Genomic DNA, 23,000 nt, shown 5'->3' with positions numbered 1-23,000 from the left:
TAGGTGGAGGAAACCACGTATACAAAGGGAGGGAAGCAGGCAAATTGTGGAGTATGTTTTGGAAGAAGCAGCTGGCTGCTGGGTGGCTTCTAAAATGCTATGGAAATGAAGTTAAGTAAACTGACATCATTAGCCAATTAGGTAGTTATGGAAGATACGGGGAAGTTTAAGGAAAGGAAAGCTTTTTAGTTCTCAGAGATACCTCAATTTTTGAAAACCAACTCATGGAAGAAAACATTCTTTACTTGATGAAGAGCTCCTGCTGTTTAAAGCTAGTCTGTCACTTTATTATTATTTATTTTAATGAATGTGGGTATAGTATTTGCCATTTCACTGGTGTACCTTTTATGTAAGATCCCATCACTAGACATCTCAAACTGAAATGTGTGATAGTTGGTAAAGTGCTTGTTGGAGGAGTTTTCTAATGAATTATGGAAGATGATTAGAGATGCCTCTCTCCTCTAGCTCTTTGGCAAGAAAATGAGCTAATGACCAAGAGAATGACCAAGTTGTAAAATACTTCATAAGTTTATGTCTGTGTATTTATATATGTTGCCTAACTATTCTGTCATTAGAGACTATATTCTCCATGACTATTAAGATCTTCTGAAAATTTTCTGTATAAGTTTTTGTTTTGTTTTTTTTTTAAATAAATTTTAAAGTTTCCTTCAAATCTAAATTGAAAAAAAAATTAATGATTCCCTTCCTCCCTTCCTCCCTTCCTGGGTGGAGCTACTTGTCTTTATTTTACTTACACACCATAGCCTTTGACACATAAAGATGTTTTCCTGGGAGAATCTTGTTTCTGCCCAGGGCTGACATGAAAAGAAACAATTTGTCAGCCTAGTGGAGCTTGCTAACAATTCAAATAAACTACCTGCCTTTGCCTTCATACTGCATATTAATAGAAATGTTAATGATAATAGAAAACTGCCTCCTTTACACCCTACAGGGAGCAGAGATTATTGGGTCAGAAACAGTTTACTTGCTTTGAGCCCTCTTAACAAACACAACTGTTAGCTGAATACCAGTCTTATCGTTTCATATTTATTAGCACAGTGTTTTGAAAGTAATAGTTATCTATTTAATACAGCCAAATTGATCATTGCCTCATTTTAACATTATTTAGCATATATGTGTTTACATGTAAGCCATGTATTATAAATATTTCAAAGTGAAAAGCAATTAAATTTAGACTTTAAACATATATTACCTGTAAACATATATTTTGATAGGTGATAACTAACTCTTTAAAAATATTTCAAAATAACTAGAAGAATAGATTTGGAATGTTCCTAACACAAAGAAATGATAAATGTTTGAGGTGAGGGATATCACAGTTACCCAGATTTGATCATTACAACACATCATATGCTTGTATAAAAATATCACATATACCCCATAAATATGTACAATTATTACATATCTATAAAAACATTTTTAAAAAGGACTCCCTTGGGTTATACCACTGAAAACTGTTTTCATATCAGATGTCTACCATTTATCACATTTTTCTCTCCTCTTTACCACCACTACTAGTTTGAGGCAGAGCACACCATGCCTTAGTACTTGTGCCCTCAGTATCTAGTAGACACTCTGTAAATACTGTTGAGTTATTTTTTTTTTTTTTTTTTTTTGAGACAGAGTCTCACTCTGTTGCCCAGGCTAGAGTGAGTGCCGTGGCGTCAGCCTAGCTCACAGCAACCTCAAACTCCTGGGCTCAAGGGATCCTCCTGTCTCAGCCTCCCGAGTAGCTGGGACTACAGGCATGCGCCACCATGCCTGGCTAATTTTTTCTATATATATTTTTAGCTGTCCATATAATTTCTTTCTATTTTTAGTAGAGATGGGGTCTCGCTCTTGCTCAGGCTGGTCTCGAACTCCTGAGCTCAAACGATCCTCCCACCTCGGCCTCCCAGAGTGCTAGGATTACAGGCGTGAGCCACCGCGCCCGGCCCTGTTGAGTTATTTAATGATTTGACTTTGGTAATGACCAACTTCATTACCATCTTCTTGAGTTTTTATTCAACACACACCTGTAAAATCTTGCTGTAATAATATAACTGGATTCTACACAGTTATCTAAAGCTTGTCACATGCTTAGGAGAAAAGGATCTGTTACTGAGATGTTGAAGATGTAGAAGAGAAAAGATTTATTTTCTCACCCATCTCTAGGTTCATGTGTGAGACCCCTTTAATAAAAGATTAACAAGAAAAACATACAAATTAATTTAAGATAGATTTTATATGAAATTATGACTCAAAGAAATGGGGAAAACCTTTATTTTTGTGCTTGAATTAGTAAAGTGTGGACAGTTGTGGAGAAGTATAATTGGATAAAAGGGGGTATGATTTAATGGTAATAAACTGGGGGAAGTTAGCAAGGCCTGTTTGTTCAGATTCTTCTTGGCATCTCTGTGTCCTCAGGGATAGGGATATTCCTTTCCTTGGGGTCTGGGGATGGTACCTCTTTCATGAAGGTCTCATGACCTACTTTGGAGGAAGGTCAGAGAATTCCTTTATGGCCCACTTCAGGGGAGAAGGGCAGGAGAAGATCAGAGAGACCTTTTTGCTTCTGCATTTTTCTCAAATGCCAGGGTATACCATATTTTGGAGTGACGTGTCCAAAACAATATCAATAGTAAGTAATGACTAGTGAGGGAAGTCTGATCTTTCTAGTCAATTTTTGAGTCACTGAAAAGAATATAAATTAGTCATATAAGTCAGATATTTGGAGACTTATAATTGCTTAGCATACTTTTAGGAGAGTATAGTTTATTGGTTGCTAGCAGACATGGTAGTCAATTATTGGCTACACCATTATGGTAACTTGAAAATAAGACTTAGTGTTATCCTTAGGTTTTTCGTAAGAAAAGTATAAATCTCTAGAAGTATTTTTAAAAATTAGCTGGGCTTATTTACATAGTAGTATCAGTGTACCTCTTTATACCATTTAGATTGAATTGTTAGTGAATTATAAAATTTTTGAGTTGTCACTGTTGTTAAGTAGTAAAGTGTCCATAAAATGGGTATGCAAAGAAATAGTCTTTAGGACTTTGATCAGAGTCTGACATTAGTTGTCATTCACTAAAAAACAGTGATTCGGTGAATGAAATTTCATACACAAACTCTGTTTTGAACAAAAAACTCTCCAGGCAGCAAACACAAAGTATATTAAAGATGGATTAAAGATAGAAACTAAAATACACTAAATATTACTTTTTAAAATATGTAAACATTTGCTGTTTAGTTTAAAATTTTATCTTTTCTTTGTTTTGCAGATGGCAGGATAAGATTTTCTTTGATAAACTTGAACTTTGGATTTCAGACACATTACAGTGAAAGCAAAAAGTTCTTACTTTCTTTTTAACAGTCTCTTACTTAGCACATTGTTATCACTAGTAAGTGAAAATGATACCAGAAGGGCTTTTGGTTTACAATTTGCAAAGTCTTTCTTGAATTCTTCATTATTTTGTTCTGTCTTAGAAACATGCTGGGATAGAATCAGCAAACTTACATTTTTTTAAATTTTATTTTATATTAATACTTTCAAAGCTGATAATCTCCTGGCAGATTTTTCTTGTGGCCCTGTAGAGATAAAGTTGTTGAAAGTATTATTTTAATAGGATGAGTACATTCTCAGTTTTCCTGATTGTTTAGAAACAATTTCTTTTATATATTGGGAAGCATAGGAAGACTTATTTGACTAGTTTCTAGGCTTGAGAACTTACTAATAATATTTCTCCTATTGATCTAGTGGAGGGTTTGAATAGGTAAAAAAGATTAAAATGTATTGGTGGCTGATTTTGTAAGTAGTAAGTGGAACCAACTTTATTCATTAATTTTTTAAACACTTTCTGCTTTATGTATTTGCCTTTGTGGAAACATTTATTAATTCACATTTTTAAAATTTTCAGGTAACTTGGGTTTTTACTCCTGTAACAACTGAAATAACAAGTCTTGATACAGAGAATATAGATGAAATTTTAAGTAAGTACCTTGATATTTTTAAAGTGTACTTTCTTCTGTAGAAACAGTTTATATACAGAAACAATAAAATCTTAGTTACCTAGAATATATGAAGAGCTGGCATTCTGATTAATTCCATAGTTTATTGAATTAATGTACTTTTGGTATTGAGTTTTAGTAAAATTTCTTAATACATGTAAATCTTCTTTCTTATGTTATAAGTATGGTAATACTTTCAATCTTTTTTATTTCTTTGCCTTTATATAAACACCATTTTTAACATAAAGTATTTTGCTAAAGCCTACTTAGAGGCTGACAGTTCCCACTGTGTAGTACTAAATGTTAATGACCTTAGGACATAGCCTAGAAATTTTTTTCTTTATTTTACTTTAATGAAGTCACCTACTTTGATCTCTTTTATTGTCATTGGTCTAATTAAGTTCAGTAAGTAATTTACAGAATGCTTTGTTTGCTGACAGTATGATTGTAGATACAATTAACTTGGGGAAAACCATCTCTCCCTTTTAAAAATAGTAAAGGGAAGATTGCAGATGCAGTTGATAGAAAATCACAACTTAGGAGCTTTAAGAAAATGTACAGTTTTCTTAATGATTTCTTCTTTTTTTTAAAAAACACTCCATTTCAGCTACTGGTTTACACATAACAAAACCAAAGATAATAAAGGTAAAAAGAGTTACAACATTCATTGAGCATCATATATTTTGTGCTCCTAAAACTTTAAATGCTAATGAATCCATTCCCATCTTATAGGATCTTTTTAGAGCTATGGTTCCATAAACTTTAGCATGTATCAGAATCACCTGGAGGGCTTGTTAATATCTATACTGCTAGCCCTGACCCCCAGTTTCTGATAGAAACAGTTCCTAGGTGATGCTTCTGGTCCAGGAACCAGAGTTTATGAACCACTGCTTTAGAGTGTATAAGCAAATGAAAAAAAAGTGCTTTGAAGGTAAAAAAGGAAGAAGGGAATTGAAACTGACATGCCATTCTCACTCCTGTCATCTTTCAGATTCTAGAATATCTTTGTTTTATTTTCATAGGTACTTGAGAAGTTTGTTTCTCCAAATTAGGTTTAGGCAAAAGAAACAGTGCTACATCTTTCTCATATCTTCACATCCTGATATGCAAATGATACTGTTATTTTTGCAACAGAAAATAACTGTTAAATGGACAGGAACCAGAAAAAGAGCATCTTCTGCAATGCTGTTGTAGATTGCATGTTGCCAACTGGATGGGACTTCTGAGATTTAGAAATATCTTAGTTAATTATACAGGTCTATTCTGTGAAATAGGATTTTACTTAAAGAACTGATTCTCAGTTATTCATGAATACGAAAGATCAAAAAATGGATTATTAAAACTCAGATTGTGCACTTTACTTTTTATGAGAGTAGGCCATTTAGTAGCTTACTTGCATGATCTGGGTTTGATTTCCCTTTTGCTCTATAATCATTTAAGATACGATGAAGGCGTAAAGATGGAGGGTATAGAGAGAAAAGATAGGGGCTCCCACAAATTATATAAGTCATGGATGGATGACTCTTATGTGTGGGTTTCTGAGTAAGAGGTAACTTAATTGTTATGGAATTATTTTAGTGGGCCCTTATAATGGGAAGAGATCATGATGAAAACTGTATCTTTAATTATGTCAAGATTATGTAGATACATAAAAATAACTTAGCCTGTTTGGTTTTTGTTTTTCAATTTCAGACAATGCTGATGTTGCTTTAGTAAATTTTTATGCTGACTGGTAAGTAATCTTGTTTTAACTTTTTTTTGCATCACTTAATTATTCTTTAGTTGTAATTTTTTAACTTGTTAAGGGTGAATTTATCTTTACTGGAAAGGGGTTGTTGGGGAAGCCTTTTTCTATTGCAAGACACAGTATTCCATACACAGAATTAATTAAGGTTCATCCACAAATGAAGCAGTTTAATTTGATGAGGATTTCTGTTTTAAGAGAGAAATATAACTAATTTCATGGTCCCATATCTTAAAATAGAAACAGGTAACATTAAAACTCAAATATGACCCCACCCCCAAAAAAGGAACTTATAATACAGTTCTGTTTGTCTCAACCTTGGAAGAAATGCAGTGTTTGAGTGTAGGTCAGGATTTGGGTGTGGCACGTTCAGAAGGAAAAATAATGTTGACATTTTTTAACTTATGCAATTTGCTACCTCTTCCAGGAATCCTTTACTCCTTTTCCTGGCTTAATCAGATCCTGTCTTCCGTGTTTATGTGGTACCCTGTGTACCACTTTCTGTTTCTTACTAAATGGTCTGTCTTTTCTTCTTTGTGCCCTAGGGCAAAGTTTGAGGGCACAGATAATGTCTTACTTGGTACTCCTAGCCTCTAGAACAAAGACATAATGCATAGTAGATGTTAAAGAATGTGGCATGGGGATTTAAAGAAGGGAGATTTAGCTGAAGAGAAGTTTGAAACACTGGCATATTCTTTATTTCTAGACACACTATCTTGTTGACCCTTTAAAGCTTACTATTAATACCTACTAGCTGCCACTACCCTACTTCAGGCCACAGTCCTGCAATTTATCTAGAATTCCTGCAACAGTATCCTCATTTGTTTTCTGTGCCTCTAGTCTTATACATCTCCATTCTTTTCTCTACAGTGTAAGGCAAAGTTCTCTTTCCTACAATGCAAATTAGATTAGTTTATACTCCTTAAAACCCTTAAATGGTTTTCCATTACCTTTGGGTTAAAATTTCAGTCCCTCACTTTGGCCTAGAAGACCCCTCGTGACCTGGTTCCTTCCTCCCTCTGCAGTTGTATCCCTTCCCTCTCTCTACTGCATATTCTGCTCCAGTTAAACTGAGCTTCTTTTCAATTCCTGTAAAATTCTGTACTTCACTATTGGACCAGTCATGATATTTTCCCTGCCTGGATGGATCACTCTTTTCTCACCTACTTCTTTACTTAGTCAAGTCCTAATCATCTTTCAACTCTTAGATGCCACTTTTTCTAGGTCACCTTCCTAAATGAATATGCCTACCGCTACTCTCAAGTCAGATTGGGAGCCCTACTGTATTTCCCATAACACCCGGTACTTACTCAATTATAACACTTGTATGTTACAATCTAGTTGGTGGCTCCCTACTACATTGTTTGCTTTGTGAAAATGGTTACCATGGCTATATTTTTTTCAACATTAGTTTGAAGCACTTTGCATAATATGTGGCTGATAAGTACATAATAACTATCTACCAAATGAATGTATGTATGGCATGGGTATTTAAAGAACTTTCGTAAAAAGTTGAAGATACACAGAGAAAATAACATTTATAAAATATGTAACAAAGGTAGCATTTTCCAAGGTAAATTAGGATTGTCCATGTGTTTTAGTAGCCACAAAATTTGATAGATCATTCAATCCATTTTAAAAATAAGAAAACTGAGATCCAGAGGAGTAAGCACTTTCCCAAAGTTACCTGACTAGATTGTGGCAGAGGGAAAACTAGAACGAAGTTCTTTTTTGACTGAGGGCTTTTGTGTGTTGTAAGAAAGAGTAATAGAATGTGCTACTGACCTTTTTGCAAAAACTACATTGGAAATGTGGACTAATTTCAGTTATTTGGGAAAACATATTACCTAAAGAATACCTTGAGTTGTTCATGAATTAGTACTCTTCTATTCAACTGAAAAAACTTGGGTAACTGGCTGTAGGACATAGACTTACACTGTGTGGCCTCAAAGGCTAGACTCTTGAGTTCCCTCTGAAAGATATGGATGTGGTATAGTTTAAAGAATTCTCTAATGCTTACTGTATCCATTAGTTGTGAGTTTACCCACCCCCAAACCCCCTACCCCCGAAGAGTATTATTACTGTGTGAGTACCTTAGTGTTGATCAGTCAGTGCCAGTTTGATGGTGAGTACATGTGGTGCCTGTTCTTCCATTCTTGTGATACCTCACTTCAGAGGATGAGCATTGGTAGCGGGGTGAAAGGGCACGTCTCAAATCATGGTTGGGATGTGGCACAGTCATAACATGTAACCAAAATGTTTGTACTCCCATAATTTCCTGAAATAAAAAAAAAAAAAAGACTATAAAAACCAAAAAAAAAAAAAAACCCCCAAAAATTCTCTAATAGAGCTGCCCCAAAATACTGCTATGCCTCAGAGAATAATAAACCATAATAAGTGTTTAATAATGCTACTATGTGCCAGACTCTTTATGTTCATTGTTTTTAATGCTCAGAACTACCCTGCAGGTAGGTATTATAATTTCCATTTTAGGTTGAGGAAATTGAGGCTCAGAAAGGTCATACGGCTAGTAAGTGGTGGAACTGGGATTTAAACTCAGGTATGTCTGACTCCAAAGCTTATTTTCCCCCTAGTAGGTCATATTAGTAAATGCCCCCAAAGTGTCCCTCCAAAGACTTTTACTTATTTGGTTGATTTGTTAAGGATTAATTTAAGCACTAGATTGGAAATTGGGTTTAGATAACCCTAAGGCCCTTTAATAGGTTCATTGCTTTTATGATGTTTGTTTTATAAATGTAACATTTCCATATTAATGGATACATGTGTATGAAGGTACAGTAATATTGGGAATGAACTTTTATTTCATCTTCCTCTTTCACCTTTTGGTATAGGTTGAGTATCCCTTGTCTGAAATGCTTAGGACCAGAAATGTTTCAGATTTTTTTCAGATTTTGGAATATTTGCATTGTACTTACCAGTTCAGCATTCCTAATCCAAAAATTCCAAATCCTAGATGCTCCTATGAGCATTTCTTTTGAGCATCATGTAAATGATTAAACAGTTTCAGATTTTGGGTTTTTGGATTGGGGATACTTAACCTGTATTAAAACTGATTCTATTTTAAACATGAACCCATGCTTAAATACTTACAGGGCAGCAAACTGAACAATCCAGATGGAAGGAGCCCTTGATGTGTGTTTAAAGACTACTTCTAACTTCTTCTTCCAGAAGAAGCCTGTCCACTAATTCTTTACTAGGCCATATCCAAATTCTTCAAGCAACCATTAATCAACGCCCACTCCTTGCCTAGCCTCTCCCTCTAGCTACCCTATTTTCAGCACACTGTTAAGAACCCACAATCCTAGGTCCTGGCTTCTCCATTTCTTCCATTCTATCAATTTATTCATTTAACAGACAACTATTGAATGCTTGTTAGATTACGTAGTCAAATAAGACATGGTCCATGATGTCCACAGACCTCACCCACCTATCCCAGATGGGAGAGATTTAAGAATGCTAAAAGAGGAAAGAGCCACTTGAAAGCAAGAGATTGAAGATACAGATTGTGTCTCCTTGATATATTCTAGGACATCTCCTTAGGAAGTCAGGTGAGTGGGCTAGAAGAGATACATACAAGAAGAAATAGGGAGGAAGTATAATGTTTGCATCCTTTCATAGGCTTTACAGTATTTTTATTGAATTATAGCTAATATGACCTGATCATTTGTGGATCAAACAGGTCACAGGCTTCATATAAGTAAATTTCTTGGTGGAAAAGAGGCAATAGTAGCAATTATAGTTTTTTTTTGTTTACATATCCTCAATACTTTTGCCATAAGAGAATGACCATTCTAACCCAGCTGGTTGTATGCTGATTCTAATTCTTCTTCCTTTTCTTATCAGGTCCCTTTAATGACCCAGAACATATATAGTCATGCACTGCATAACAACATTTAGATCAATGACAGAGGTCCCATAAAATTATAATACCATATTTTTACTGTACCTTTTCTCTGTTTAGATACACAAATACTTACCACTATGTTACAGTTGCCTATAGTATTCAGTACACTTACATGCTGTACAGGTTTATAGCCTAGGAGCAATAGACAGTAAGTGTGTAGTAGGCTCTACCATCTAGGTTTGTGTAAGTACACTCTATGATGTTTGCCCAATGAAGAAATCGCCTGATGCTTTTCATCTCCTGGAGTGTATCCCCATTGTTAAGCAATGCATGACTGTATTTGTGAAGTGGTTGGCCTGATTAAGGACAGTCAGAATTAGAAGTAATAAATTCCTGGAATATTGTGGGATTTGTGCCCAATTTTTAAAGTAAAAGACAAAAAAGTAAATATAGACAGGAAGTCTTATTTAGGAATTTATTAAAATATTTTCGTCTGAACTTAATATATTGAGTATGTTTACAGATATAAAAAGCCCATTTTAACAAGAGATAAATTTTGAGGGGAACCACTTCATTACATACTATGTATCTTTTTTTTTTTTTTTTTGAGACAGAGTATCACTCTGTTGCCCGGGCTAGAGTGCCATGGCGTCAGCCTAGCTCACAGCAACCTCAAACTCCTGGGCTCAAGTGATCCTGCTGCCTCAGCCTCCCGAGTAGCTGGGACTACAGGCGCGCGCCACCATGCCCGGCTAATTTTTCTATACATATTTTTAGCTGTCCATATAATTTCTTTCTATTTTTAGTAGAGACGGGGTCTCGCTCTTGCTCAGGCTGGTCTCGAACTCCTGAGCTCAAACAATCCGCCCGCCTCGGCCTCTCAGAGTGCTAGGATTACAGGCATGAGCCACCACGCCCAGCCCATGTATCCTTTTAATACAACTTATTTAGTATGCTAACTTGCCTGTGAGATTTGACTGAACTGGCCAGGTAGATCGATCTAATATTTATTATTAAAAATTAATATTTAATATTAAAAATTTTGTTACAGTTGTCTAAAAATATGTTCCTTATTTAGAGAAAGCTAATTCCTTTTATAAATGGTGAAGCCTCAGTAGTTACAAGGCCTAGTAGTACATCTTCGAGGACTTATTTCAGACTTATTTCATGGCCTCTGCAAGAGCTTCTTAGCTGTGTGCTCCATAATTCTGGCAATTACCTCAAGGTGAAAAAAACCAACATCTTTTAGTTATTTATACATTCTTAGAATTGGAGTACAGTCTTTGAATTCAAAATCGTCTTCCTCTCCATTGAATGACATCAGGATCCATAATTAAATTACGTATGTGATTCTCTTGCGGACTTGTTTATTGTACCTATACTAAGTATCAGTGGGTGCTAACTAAAATAAGATTTTATTGCTTCTTTTCATTTCTAATTGGTATCCTTTTCCATGTGTAGGTGTCGTTTCAGTCAGATGTTGCATCCAATTTTTGAGGAAGCTTCTGATGTCATTAAGGAAGAATATCCAAATGAAAATCAAGTCGTGTTTGCCAGAGTTGATTGTGATCAGCACTGTAAGTACCTTAATAGGACATCTGGAAAAAACTGTCCTATCCCTACCTCTCCTGCATACTCACTCACACACACAAACGTATACACTCTCTCTCTCACACACACACCTACTCTCTCTCTATTTTTTTTTAAATGCTCTGCTTTAACTGGAGAACAATCTGAAAAGATTCTAGTGACCTTGGTTAAATTGTTACAATTTAATTTTTATGTTCTAATAATAATGCTTTCCATTTTGATGTGTAAAGGATTTTTTTAAATTAAAATATAGTAGGTCAAGCATAGGGATAGTAACTACCAATGTTTTCTACCAAAGCAAATATCAAAATCAATGAATAAAATTGAAATATAGTTTTAGAAGAAAAAAATGGATTTGTTAGTTTTAGAATCATGTGGAAGTACCATTTGTAGTCATTTAAAATAAGATAGTCTCAGATTTTTCTGTGTTTTTGTTATTTTAGAGAATCTACTAAGATTGACCTAGACTATCTTTGAGGTGTAATTAGCTATAGCTACTGTTTATAGTTATTGAGAGTATTTAGAAACTTGGATTAGACTCTTAAATTCCAATCTCTGAATTTTGCTTGTCCTAGTAGGCCATTCTCTGTAACATCTTCATGGTTTTCCATATAAATGATACATTTCTCTAGCTTGAACTAGTGAGTTTGCTAGTGTATTTCCTCCTGAATTCTCCCATTACACTTGAACTTTCGTCTTTCATAGTACCAAACTCACTGTATTTGGTAGTTCTGGTTCATTGTGTCTTAGTTTTCTCATCAGCTGCATTGTCAGTTCTTTAAGGCAGGAATTTTTTTCTTTCCTTTTTTTTTTTATGCTTTGTTTTAAGTGGAGACCAAACCACTCATTAATCTTTGTATCTCAAGCATCTGACAGTTTCTGGGAGACAGAGACTGCTCATTAAAAGCTTGTTGCATTGAGTTACTGGTAAGTTGGCCTGAACACAGAGCTGTCTTCCATTCTGCAAGTTTTCTATCCTCTGTACTTAACCCACTGATTAGAATTTGTGTGTCTGTGTGTGTGTGTGTGTGTGTGTGTGTGTTTGTACATACTAACTTTTCATTTTACTGATGAGGAAATGGAAGTAAAGTGGCTTAACCATTGTTACATGTCTTAATGCCTCTAGTCAGGCCAGAATTAGAATCCTGATCTCCTGACCAAATTACTTCACAGACCTATTTGGGGATTTATTGGTGTAGCTTTGTGCTAGGCAGAAAAGCATTTTCTAACAGTAAATCATTTTAAAGTCTTATAAGCCATACCCCATATTTCTTGTCTGCTGAGATTGAGAACTAGATAAGATGGAGGGAGCAATAGAAGATTGTCAGTACAAGCATGGACTACGTTTTCACACTGCTTCATAGATTTTTTTTCTGCTACCTTTCACTGATGCAGAACATGATACTTTTGGTATGGAGTCTCGTTTTAAATCTTTCTATTCGTATATTCCAGTGCAGATAAGACTTCCTACTTTTACTGAATTTGAACTATAAAACCTGAAATTATGCTCTCAAGCTTACAGTCATTGAGAAGAAAAACTGCTATTTATATCATTGAACTAAAATTTCATTTGTTCTGTCTTTTAAACAGATTAACTTACTTTTGAAATAAATCTGACATCATTGCTAGTAAGTTTTCTTTTTATGGGAGCAAATAGCCACAGTTTAGATGCTTTTCAATCCACCAGAGATCTATAAAGTTAGTAGTTACTAATGAAAGTTATATCTGAGGTATTATGTATTCTATTTTGTCTCTTCTGTGTAATTCTTCAAAAAAAATGACATGAGACCCTTGATGATTTATTCACATTTTACACTCTTTAGAGATAGTTAGACTGTGCTTTTAAACCCCTCATGTGCCAGTTGGATTGTAAAAGTTTTGAATTTAAAGAACCTTAAGAATTCTGTTTTCTGAAGAAAACTGCCTATTAAGCAAATTTTCTTTGGTAGGATTTGTTTGTTTTTTTCTCCTAACAATTTAAATAACTTTAATTGACTCACACAGCTACCAGTGCTTTGAAAATAGATTTTTCAGTCCTAAAAAGCAGCTTCGTTTTTAAAAAAAAAAAAAAATTATTGAGGTGTGATTGGCACATAAAAAACTTTACAAGTTTAAATGATACAATTTTATAAGTTTTGATACGTGTGTATCCATGAAACCATCACCACAATGAAGATGTGGAACATACGTGTCATCCCTCTAAACTTTCCTTGTGCTCCTTTGTGGTCTTTCTCTTCTCCACCTCCATCATCTTCAGGGAACCATCTACTTTCTGTCACTATAGATTACTTTGCATTTTCTCAAATTTTGTATAAGTGGAATCATACAGTAGGTGTTCCTTTTTTGTCTTTTTTTTTTTTTAACTCAGCATGTTTATTTTGAGATTGTTCCATGTTCCATGTATCATTCATTTTTATTATTAATATTTAGTAGTATTCCATCGTGTGGCTATATACCACAATTTATGTGTTCACCTGCTGATAGAGCATTTGAGTTGTTTCTACTTTTTAACTATTACAGCTAAAGCTGCTATGACATACAGGTACAAGTCTTTGTACATATGCTTTCATTTATCCTTGGCAAATACCTAGGCATGAAATGCCTGGGTCATATGGTAGGTGTATGTTTAACTTTTTAAGAAACTGCCAATGTATTTGTACTATTTTACATAGCCGCTAGCAATGTATGAGAGTTCCAGTTGTTCCATATTCTTGCCAATACGTAGAATGGTCAGGCTGTTTAATTTTACATATTCTAATGTATGTGAAGTGGTGTTTCCTTGTGGTTTAATTTGCATTTTTGCATTTCCCTAATAATTAATGATGTTGAGGATATTTTAATATGCTAATATGACATTTGTGTATCTGTGATGAAGTATCTGTTCAAATCTTACAAATTTTTTTATTGGATTGTTTGTCTTCTTGAGTTCTGAGAGTTCTTTGTATATTATGAATACAAGTCTCTTTTCAGATGTGTAATTTGCAAAATTTCTTCTTTTTCTAAGAAAAGAGTAGAAAAACTCTACTAAGAGTTTCTTTTTAAAAAATTTTGGTAAAATACACATAACATAAAAGTTACCTTCTTAACCATTTTTAATTATAGTTCAACAGTGTTAGGTATATTCACATTGTTGGGCAACCAGTCTCCAATAATATTAATATCATTAATATTAATCAGTAATATTCCATTATATGTATATATCACATTTTGTTTATCCATTATCCATTGATGCAACTTGGGTTGCTTCTATCTCTTGGTTATTGTGAATAATGCTGCTGTGAATAGGGGTGTATAGATAGCTCTTTGAGACCTTGTTTTCAATACCCAGCAGTAGAATTGCTGGATCATATGGTAGTTTTTAATTTTTTGAGGAACCACACTACCGTCTTTCATAGTAGCTGCACCATTTACATTCCCATTAGCATTGCTCAAGGGTTCAGTTTCCACATCTTCACCAACACTTATTTTCTGGTTTTTTTGATAGTAGCCATCCTAATGGGTATGAGGTTATGTCTCATTGTGGTTTTGGATGCATTTCCGTAATTAGTGATGTTCACTATCTTTTCATATGCTTTTTGGTCATTAGTATATCTTCCTTGGAGAAATGTTTATTCAATTCCGTTGCCCATTTTCTAATCAGGTTATTTTGTTGTTATTGTTGAGTTGTAGGAGTTCTTTGTATAGTTTGGATGTTAACCCATCATCGTATATATGATTTGCAAATATTTTCTCCTGTTGTGTAGGTTGCGTTTTCACTCTGTTGATTATGTCCTTTGATGCTTTGAAGTTTTTCATTTTGTTGTAGTCCAACTTACTTATTTTTACATTTGTTGCCTGTGCTTTAAGTGTTAACATCTAAGAAATCATTACAAATCCAGTGTTAATGAAGCTTTTCTTCTGTGCTTTCTTCTAAATTTTTATAGGTTTAGGTCTTACATTTAAGTCTTTGATCTAGTTTGAGTTAATTTTTGTATATGGAGTAAGGTAAGGGTCCAGTTTCATTCTTTTGCACATGGATATCCAGGTTTCCCAGCACCATTTGTTGAAGAGACTGTCCTTTTCCCATTGAATGGTCTTGGCACCCTTGTTGAAAATCATTTGACCACGTATTTGTGGGTTTATTTCTGGGTTCCCTATTCTGTTCCATGGTCTGTATGTCTGTCTTTATGCCAGTTCCACACTACTATGATTACTGTAGCTTTGTAATAAGTTTTGAAACCAGAAACTATTTGACCTCTTCCAACTTTGTTTAAGAGTATCTTTTGAAGAGCAGATATTCATAATTTTGGTGAAGTCTTATTTATCAATTTTTTAATAGATTATACTTTTGATGTATCTGAGAAACCTTTGCCTCACTGAAGATCACAAAGATTTTTTGCTATGTTTTCTTTTATAATTTTATAGTATGTAGGTTTACATTTATGTCTATGATCCATTTGTAGCTAATTTTTACATGTGGTACAATGTAAGAATTGTAGTTCTTTTTTTTTTTTTTGCTTTTAGTTATCAAGCTATTTCAGCATTATTTGTTGAAAAGACTATCCTTTCTTCACTGTCTTTGAATCTTTGTCAAAATAAACTTACCGTGTATGTGTGAGTCTATTTCTGGTCTCTCCTGTACGGTTGATCTGTTTGTCTATGTTTATGCTAATACCATACTTTCTAGATTACTATAGCTTATAAAAGTCTTAAAGTCTAGTAAGGTAAAGCTTTCAACTTTGAACTTGTTTTCCAAAGTGATTTGGTTATTTTGGTTGCTTTGGATTTCCATATGACTTTTAGAATCAGCTTGTTAATTTCTAACAATAACGTAAAAGACTGCTGGGATTTTAATTGGGGTTACATTGAATCCTTAGACCAATTTGTGGAGAATTGTTATTTTAACAATATTGAGTCTTCCAATCCATGAACATTGTCCATCTCCCCATTTATTTAGGTATTTTCAATTTCTTTCAATGTTTTGTGGTATTCAACCTATATGTCTTGCATATCTTTGTCAGATTTATCCCTAAATATTTCTTATTTTTTGATGCAATTGTAAGTGATATTTTAAGATTAACTTTATTTTTGGAATTACTGTAGATATATAGAAAAGTTGCAAAAATAATATAGAGTTCCCTTATATTTCTTACCCATTTTACCCTAGCATCAACATGTTACATTACTATGGACATTTATCAAAACTAAGAAACTAACATTGATACATTGCTGTTAACTAAACTGTAGACTTTATTCAAATTTTATTAGACTTTATTCAAATTTTTTCCACTAATATCTTTTTTCTGTTCCAGGATATTGCATTTAATCATCAGGTATTCTTGGTTACCTCTGATCTGTCCATTTCTCCATCTTTATTTTTCAGAACCTTGACAATTTTGAGGAGTATTGGTCAGGAATTTTTTAGCATGTCCCTAATTTTGGGTTGGTCTGGGTTTTTTTGTCAGGCACTGCATATCTTTTGTGAGATTTATCCCTAAGTAGTTTTTTGGGGGTATGCTATTATAAATGGTATTGATTTTTAAATTTTAATTTTCAGTTTTTCTTTCTAGTTTATATAAATAAAATTGACTTTTGTATATTGATCTTATATGCTGGAACTTACTAGTTCCAGTAAGTTTTATGTAGAGTCTATAGGATTTTCTACTTAGACAATTATGTTGTATTCAAATAAAAGCAGTTTTACTTTTGTGATTTGTATTTCCTTATAGTATTCTATATTGTATCCAGCCAAGTGTGCCTACTTGTTGCTTTAGGATTGGTTTTTGTCAGGCAGAAGATTTATAAGACGCTTCCTAACAAAGGCATAAGGTGGCCTCAGAATCAAGATATCATCATACCACATCCCCATATGTCTCATTCTTGCTAATCACCTGTCTGATATTGTGGCAGCCTACTCTGTCCTGCCCTCTAATTCTTTAGTCTGTCTGTCTTGCTTCTGACTCACTGCTTCACTGAGACCTGTCATCTAAAGTAATAGTATTATTTCTTCGAAAAGTTCCTCTAAAAAGTTTCTAGTCAAATTGCTTAGAAAAAAACTACTGTTTATTGAGTGCTTCCTTGGATTTAGGTATGTTCTGATACGTATTATTTCAATTATCTTTACCACAGTTCAGCACGGCTTGAGTTAGATAGTATTATTCATGCATTCAACAAAATATTTTTATGCCTAGCCTTTGTAATGCAATGTGGAAGGTCCTATATATAGAGAGAGAGATATAGCAATGAAGCAAACACACCCAGAAAGACATATATTGATTTCCTTTCCTTTAGTGGAATTGCTGGGTCATATGGTAGTTCTATTTTTAGTTTTTGAGAACCCTCCATACTGTTTTTCGTAATGGCTGTGCTAATTTACATTCCCACCCACAGTGTGTAAGAGTTCCCTTTTTACCACATCCTTGCCAGCATTTGTTATTTTTGTTTTTTTGATAATAGCCACTCTATAGTGTTCTTTAGTACTGTAGGGTAAGATGATATCTCATTGTAGTTTTGATTTGCACTTCCCTGATGATTAGTGATGTTGAGCATTTGTTCATATACTTGGCCATTTGTATATCTTCTTTTGAGAAATATCTTATTCAGATTCTTTGACCACTTATTTTAATGGTATTTTTTTGGGTTTTTTGCTGTTGAGTTGAACTTCTTATATATTCTGGATATTAATCCTTATCAAATGAATAGTTTGCAGATATTTTCTCCCATTCTGCAGGTTGTCTCTTCACTCTGTTGATTATTTCCTTTGTTCTGCAGAAGCTTTTTAGTTTGATATTCCATTTGTCTATTTTTTCTATTGTTTCTGTGCTTTTGAAGTCTTATCCGTAAAATCTTTTTCCAGACCAATGTCCTGAGGTGTTTTCCCTTTGTTTTTTTCTAGTAGTTTTATAGTTTGGGGTCTTACATTTAAGTGTTTAATCCATCTTGAGTTGAGTTTTGTATATTGTGAGAGATAGGGGCATTTAGAATTTTTTATACCTATCATAAGAGCTATTTTAGACTCATTTAGATGTAGATTCTTAAATATTACTCTGTGTACCTTACAAGGAAAGTAAATTTGTTAAAGAAATTTTTTTTTTTTTTGAGACAGAGTCTCACTCTGTTGCCCGGGCTAGAGTGAGTGCCATGGCGTCAGCCTACCTCACAGCAACCTCAAACTCCTGGGCTCAAGCAATCCTTCTGCCTCATCCTCCCAAGTAGCTGGGACTACAGGCATGTGCCACTATGCCTGGCTAATTTTTTTCTATATATATATTTTAGTTGGCCAGCTAATTTCTTTCTATTTTTAGTAGAGATGGGGTCTCGCTCTTGCTCAGGCTGGTCTCGAACTCCTGACCTCGAGCCATCCACCCGCCTCGGCCTCCCAGAGTGCTAGGATTACAGGCATGAGCCACCGCGCCCGGCCTAAAGAAATCTTGAAACCACTTCACCTTCCTAGTCGGACTCTTGTGTCGCTATCCAAATGAGTCAATTTTTATGTTTTTCCACACAATATTCTCTTCTGTGCCATTAAGAGTGTTGGCAGTACTCTTGATTAAAAAGTATTACTCTACTCTTTCTAGGGGTTTCTTACAAGCTGCTGAAACCTATTCTGCAAGTACTGATGTTAGCCAGCACTTTCCTATTTGACTAACCTCAGAGTTTATACACACACACACACACACACACACACACAATTAAAACATGCCCTTGCTTCAACTGTGGATCATGATCATATTTCATCTCATCTTCTGCAGTCTCTTCATTTGGGAAGTTTGGGAGTAGAATTCATTCTCCCTGGTTGGTGGTCATCCTTGCTGCCTTGCATCTAGAAGGCCCCATCAGTCTGCCCCTGGTGGGACCAGGTTCTCTGCTGACCTCCAGTGGCCTTAGGCTGTATGGCACCAAGCAAGGGTTCTTCACACGTTTGTGAGTTGGTGTAGAACTTTCAAACAGACTCCCACTAGCATTTTTAGGAAGATACTTTGTAAACGTCCTTGAATTAGGCAGCACATGCTCCCATGTACCCAAATTACTGTTACGTGTCTGTCTTTCAGTACAACTTGAACCTTCCTTATTGGAAATTGAGAAGCTTTTGTACGAGCTATACATAGATGCTGTAATTAGAACAAGAAAGTAAAAAGTGAAGAATTCATGTGCATAGAACTGACTTTGGATGAGCATATTAAGCCTGAGTTCTGAGTAAGCTTCTAGGGTTGGTTTGTAATTTTTCTGTTTAGGGTTTTATTTTGTTGTGTTTTGGTTTTGTTTGTTTGTTTTGGGGGCGGCATGGTGTGGGAATGGAAAGAGGGACATAGACAGTAGTGGTCCTTCTCCTGGAACCAGAGGAACAGTAAGACTTTGCTATCAAAATCATCTGCCTCTTTGTATTTTCTGCCACAGGTAATGATAGCAGGGAGGGACATTGCTGAGATAAGAGCAGTAGGCAGTTTCCCCAGTTGGAACCCTGCTGGGCATTAGTGAGGCAGGCAAGCCGGCCTCATCAAGGAAAAGTAAGTGACCACTGAAGCAAAAAGTACATGCTAATTTTCCAGTCAGCAAGCCGTTAACCTTCTGAAGTTTGTAATTCTTCTGACATCCATTTTAACATTTGATCTATCTAGTTAATTTAAAAAACCCATTTATTATACCCCTTAAGTCTTTCTTTGTTATTTTGTCAAAGTGTCACATTGTAATTATCTTAAAATCACTTTTGGCCAAAGCTTGTAACGAAGTCACCGTTATGTCTGAGATTATTGATCAATGTAATTTGAAGGGTTTTGCTTCTTAATAATTAAAAGCCGCCTTATTATGCGGCATACCTGCTGTCATGATGTTTGAGAATGAAACAAGTGAATCTCTAACCACCTAATAGTCTTCATATTTTTAATCTTTTTCGCTCCATAACCAGAATTTTAAGGCAACCTAAAAGTTGTAATGTTTAAGTTTGTAAACAGACGCTTGTGATTATCTGTCAGGACCATTGCAGTAGCTTCCTTACTAGTGTCTCTGGTTCTCTACTACTGCCAGGTGAGTATTTTGAAAGCCCAGCTCTACAGCTTAGTGGCTGCTTATCAAAAACAGGATAAAATTCAAATTCCTTTAACTTAACATTCAAGACCCTCTGGAGTCTGTAGCCTAATTTATTCTACTCCTAGTTTATGCATATTTGCTTTTAGCACACTGCCTTCTCATTGTGTCCACTAATCCACCAAGTTCAGAAAGTTAAAAACATTCTATTCTCTTTGGCAGTGCCTCTTGCTGTCCATTTTCATACTGATCCTTAGGATACAAATGGAAAATAAATATTTCTTATTAGGCTTTTTCTTTCTTTCTGGATCCATCTTATATCCTCTCTGCCAAATCCTTGGGGATTAAAAAAATTCCTTGGCTTCTTGCTGGCAAATTAGGCACCTGCTAGGCTAGTTTAGCCATATTAACATTGATTGTGGACCTAAATTAGACCTAGTAGGAATATTTTACCTTCACATAGGGTTTGATATTATTGAATTTTGGTGTTTCTTAAAAATATGGAATGTTTCATGAATTTGTGTGTCACCCTTGTGCTGGGGCCATGTATCGTTCTACTAACAATATATGTGCTGCTGAAGCAAGCCCCGAATTTTTTTATTTTTTTATTTCAGGATATTATGGGGGTACAAACATTTTGGTTACAAGTTATGACTTTGTCTCACCCAAGCCAGGATTAGAGGCACGCCCTTCCCCCATACAATGCTCATCCCACCCCCGCAACCTTAGTGTTGATCAATTAGTGCCAATTTGATGGCGAGTACATGTGGTGCTTGTTCTTCCATTCTTGTGATACCTCACTTTGGAGGATGAAGCCCTGAATTTTAGTTTTTACAATTTTTATTATTACTATTTTCTTGCCAATATGATGGACAGAATGTTATCTGGTAGTTTTAATCTGTAAGTTGCTGATTACAACTGAGCGCGTTTTTATGTTTATTGACCATCTGTGTTTCTTTCATAAATTGACTGGTATCTTTAGCCCACTTATTTTTTTGGGTAGTCTTTTTAAAATTGATTCTTTATATATTCTGAATATTAATCATTTGTCTTAGTGCATGACGAAAGTATCTTCTAGTTTGTCAAAAATTCATGTTTTTCCTCCAACATCTAGATGCTTTCTGGCCTATGTAGCTTCAAAATCTGGCAAATAGCTTAGCTATATGTGGCCCTGGTGTAGAATTGCAGGCCCCTTATACAAGTAGACATTGTCTCCTAAGCACCATGAGAACATAGGGGATTTTACTCTGTCTTCTTGACCTTAACTCTCCAGTTTCCTGTGTCACTCCAGCACTCAGTAAATGTCCTCTGGGGAGACTTGCAGTGTGTTTTAGGACCCTTTCATTGCACCATGTTGGCCCAGGTGGCTAGGAAAAGTTTCATTTATTTCACTTTCTTCGTGCCTGTGTAAATATAATTCTCAACCCTAAATCTGCAATTACAGATTTAATTTCTGAAAGGAATTACATAAGAAACCTATAGGAAAGAAAAATTTGCTTACCTAAGAATGGTTCTTCCCTTTCTGAAATTTCAGTTCATTTAGTCTTCATTGCTTTCATGATTTCTGATATCTTTATTTTTTTTTTTTTTTTTTTTTTTTTTTTTTGAGACAGAGTCTCACTCTGTTGCCCAGGCTAGAGTGAGTGCCGTGGCGTCAGCCTAGCTCACAGCAACCTCAAACTCCTGAGCTCAAGCGATCCTCCTGTCTCAGCCTCCCGAGTAGCTGGGACTACAGGCATGCACCACCATGCCCGGCTAATTTTTTGTATATATATATTTTTAGTTGTCCATATAATTTCTTTCTATTTTTAGTAGAGATGGGGTCTCGCTCTTGCTCAGGCTGGTCTCGAACTCCTGAGCTCAAACGATCCGCCCACCTCGGCCTCCCAGAGTGCTAGGATTACAGGCGTGAGCCACCGCGCCCGGCCTCTTTATTTTTTTTAATTTCAGAAAATTATGGGGACACAAATGTTTTGGTTACATGGATTGCTTTTGTACTGCTTGAGTTAAAGTTGTAAGTGTGCCCATCACTCAGATAGTGTACATTGTACCCATTAGGTATGATATCTTTAAAAATGTGACTAAAAAAACCAGCAACACAGTTTTTCCTAGTTGTAGGAGCAGGGCAGTAGATTTCTGCTATTCACTACATCCTACTTAGAAGTGAGAATCCTTTTGTAGATTCTCCTTTGAGTTTTCTGTGAACCCAATAAAATCATCTGCAAATAATGACATTCCTATTTCTTCCTTTCCGGTGTATATATATTCTTCTTTTTCTCCTTATTTTATTACACTAAGAACTCCAGTATAGTGTTATATAGAAGTGATAACAGGCATCTTCTTTCTTGATCTCAGCAGGAAAGCTTTTAGTGTTTCACCATTTAGTTGTGTGATATTTGTTTATTTAAATATCCTTTAAGGAAGTTTTCTTCTACTAGTTTGCTAATAACAGTGTTTAAGCATGAATGGATGTTGATTTTTATCAAATGTTTTACTGTTTCTTTTGAGAAGTAATAGAATTTTTCTGTTTTAGTCTGTTAATGTTATGAATTACATCAATTGGTTTTCAAATATTATGATGTATTATCCTTTGCATATAGTGCAAGTTCAGTTTAATTTTTTCTTTTTAAGTTTTTCATCTATGATCTTGAAAAAGATTAGCATATACTTTTCTTTCCTCATAATCTCCTTGTCAGCTCTCCTAAAAAGATTTACGTTGATCTTGAAAACTGGTTGAGAAGTGTTCTGTCTTTTTGTATCCTCTGAAGTGGTTTGTGTAAAATTGGCATT

The 23,000-nt window shown here is 34.9% G+C and overlaps 1 protein-coding gene and 1 pseudogene across 1 annotated transcript in view; one reads left to right on the top strand and one right to left on the bottom strand.

Moving 5' to 3' along the window:
* The window catches only part of ERP44 (endoplasmic reticulum protein 44), a 65,046-nt gene that overhangs the window by 21,685 nt on the left and 20,361 nt on the right, over window positions 1-23,000 (top strand). The window contains exons 2-4 of the mRNA XM_069474480.1: window positions 3,918-3,990; window positions 5,701-5,740; window positions 11,079-11,194. Of these exons, the coding sequence (XP_069330581.1) occupies window positions 3,918-3,990; window positions 5,701-5,740; window positions 11,079-11,194 (229 nt within the window). The remainder of the gene's footprint in view (window positions 1-3,917; window positions 3,991-5,700; window positions 5,741-11,078; window positions 11,195-23,000) is intronic.
* LOC138388899 (U6 spliceosomal RNA) lies at window positions 20,705-20,794 on the bottom strand (annotated as a pseudogene).

Source organism: Eulemur rufifrons, chromosome 7 (assembly GCF_041146395.1).
Source record: "Eulemur rufifrons isolate Redbay chromosome 7, OSU_ERuf_1, whole genome shotgun sequence".
NCBI lineage: Eukaryota > Metazoa > Chordata > Mammalia > Primates > Lemuridae > Eulemur > Eulemur rufifrons.
The sequence above is the reverse complement of the archived record's forward strand: the minus strand, read 5'-3'. Positions and strand labels throughout refer to the sequence as shown.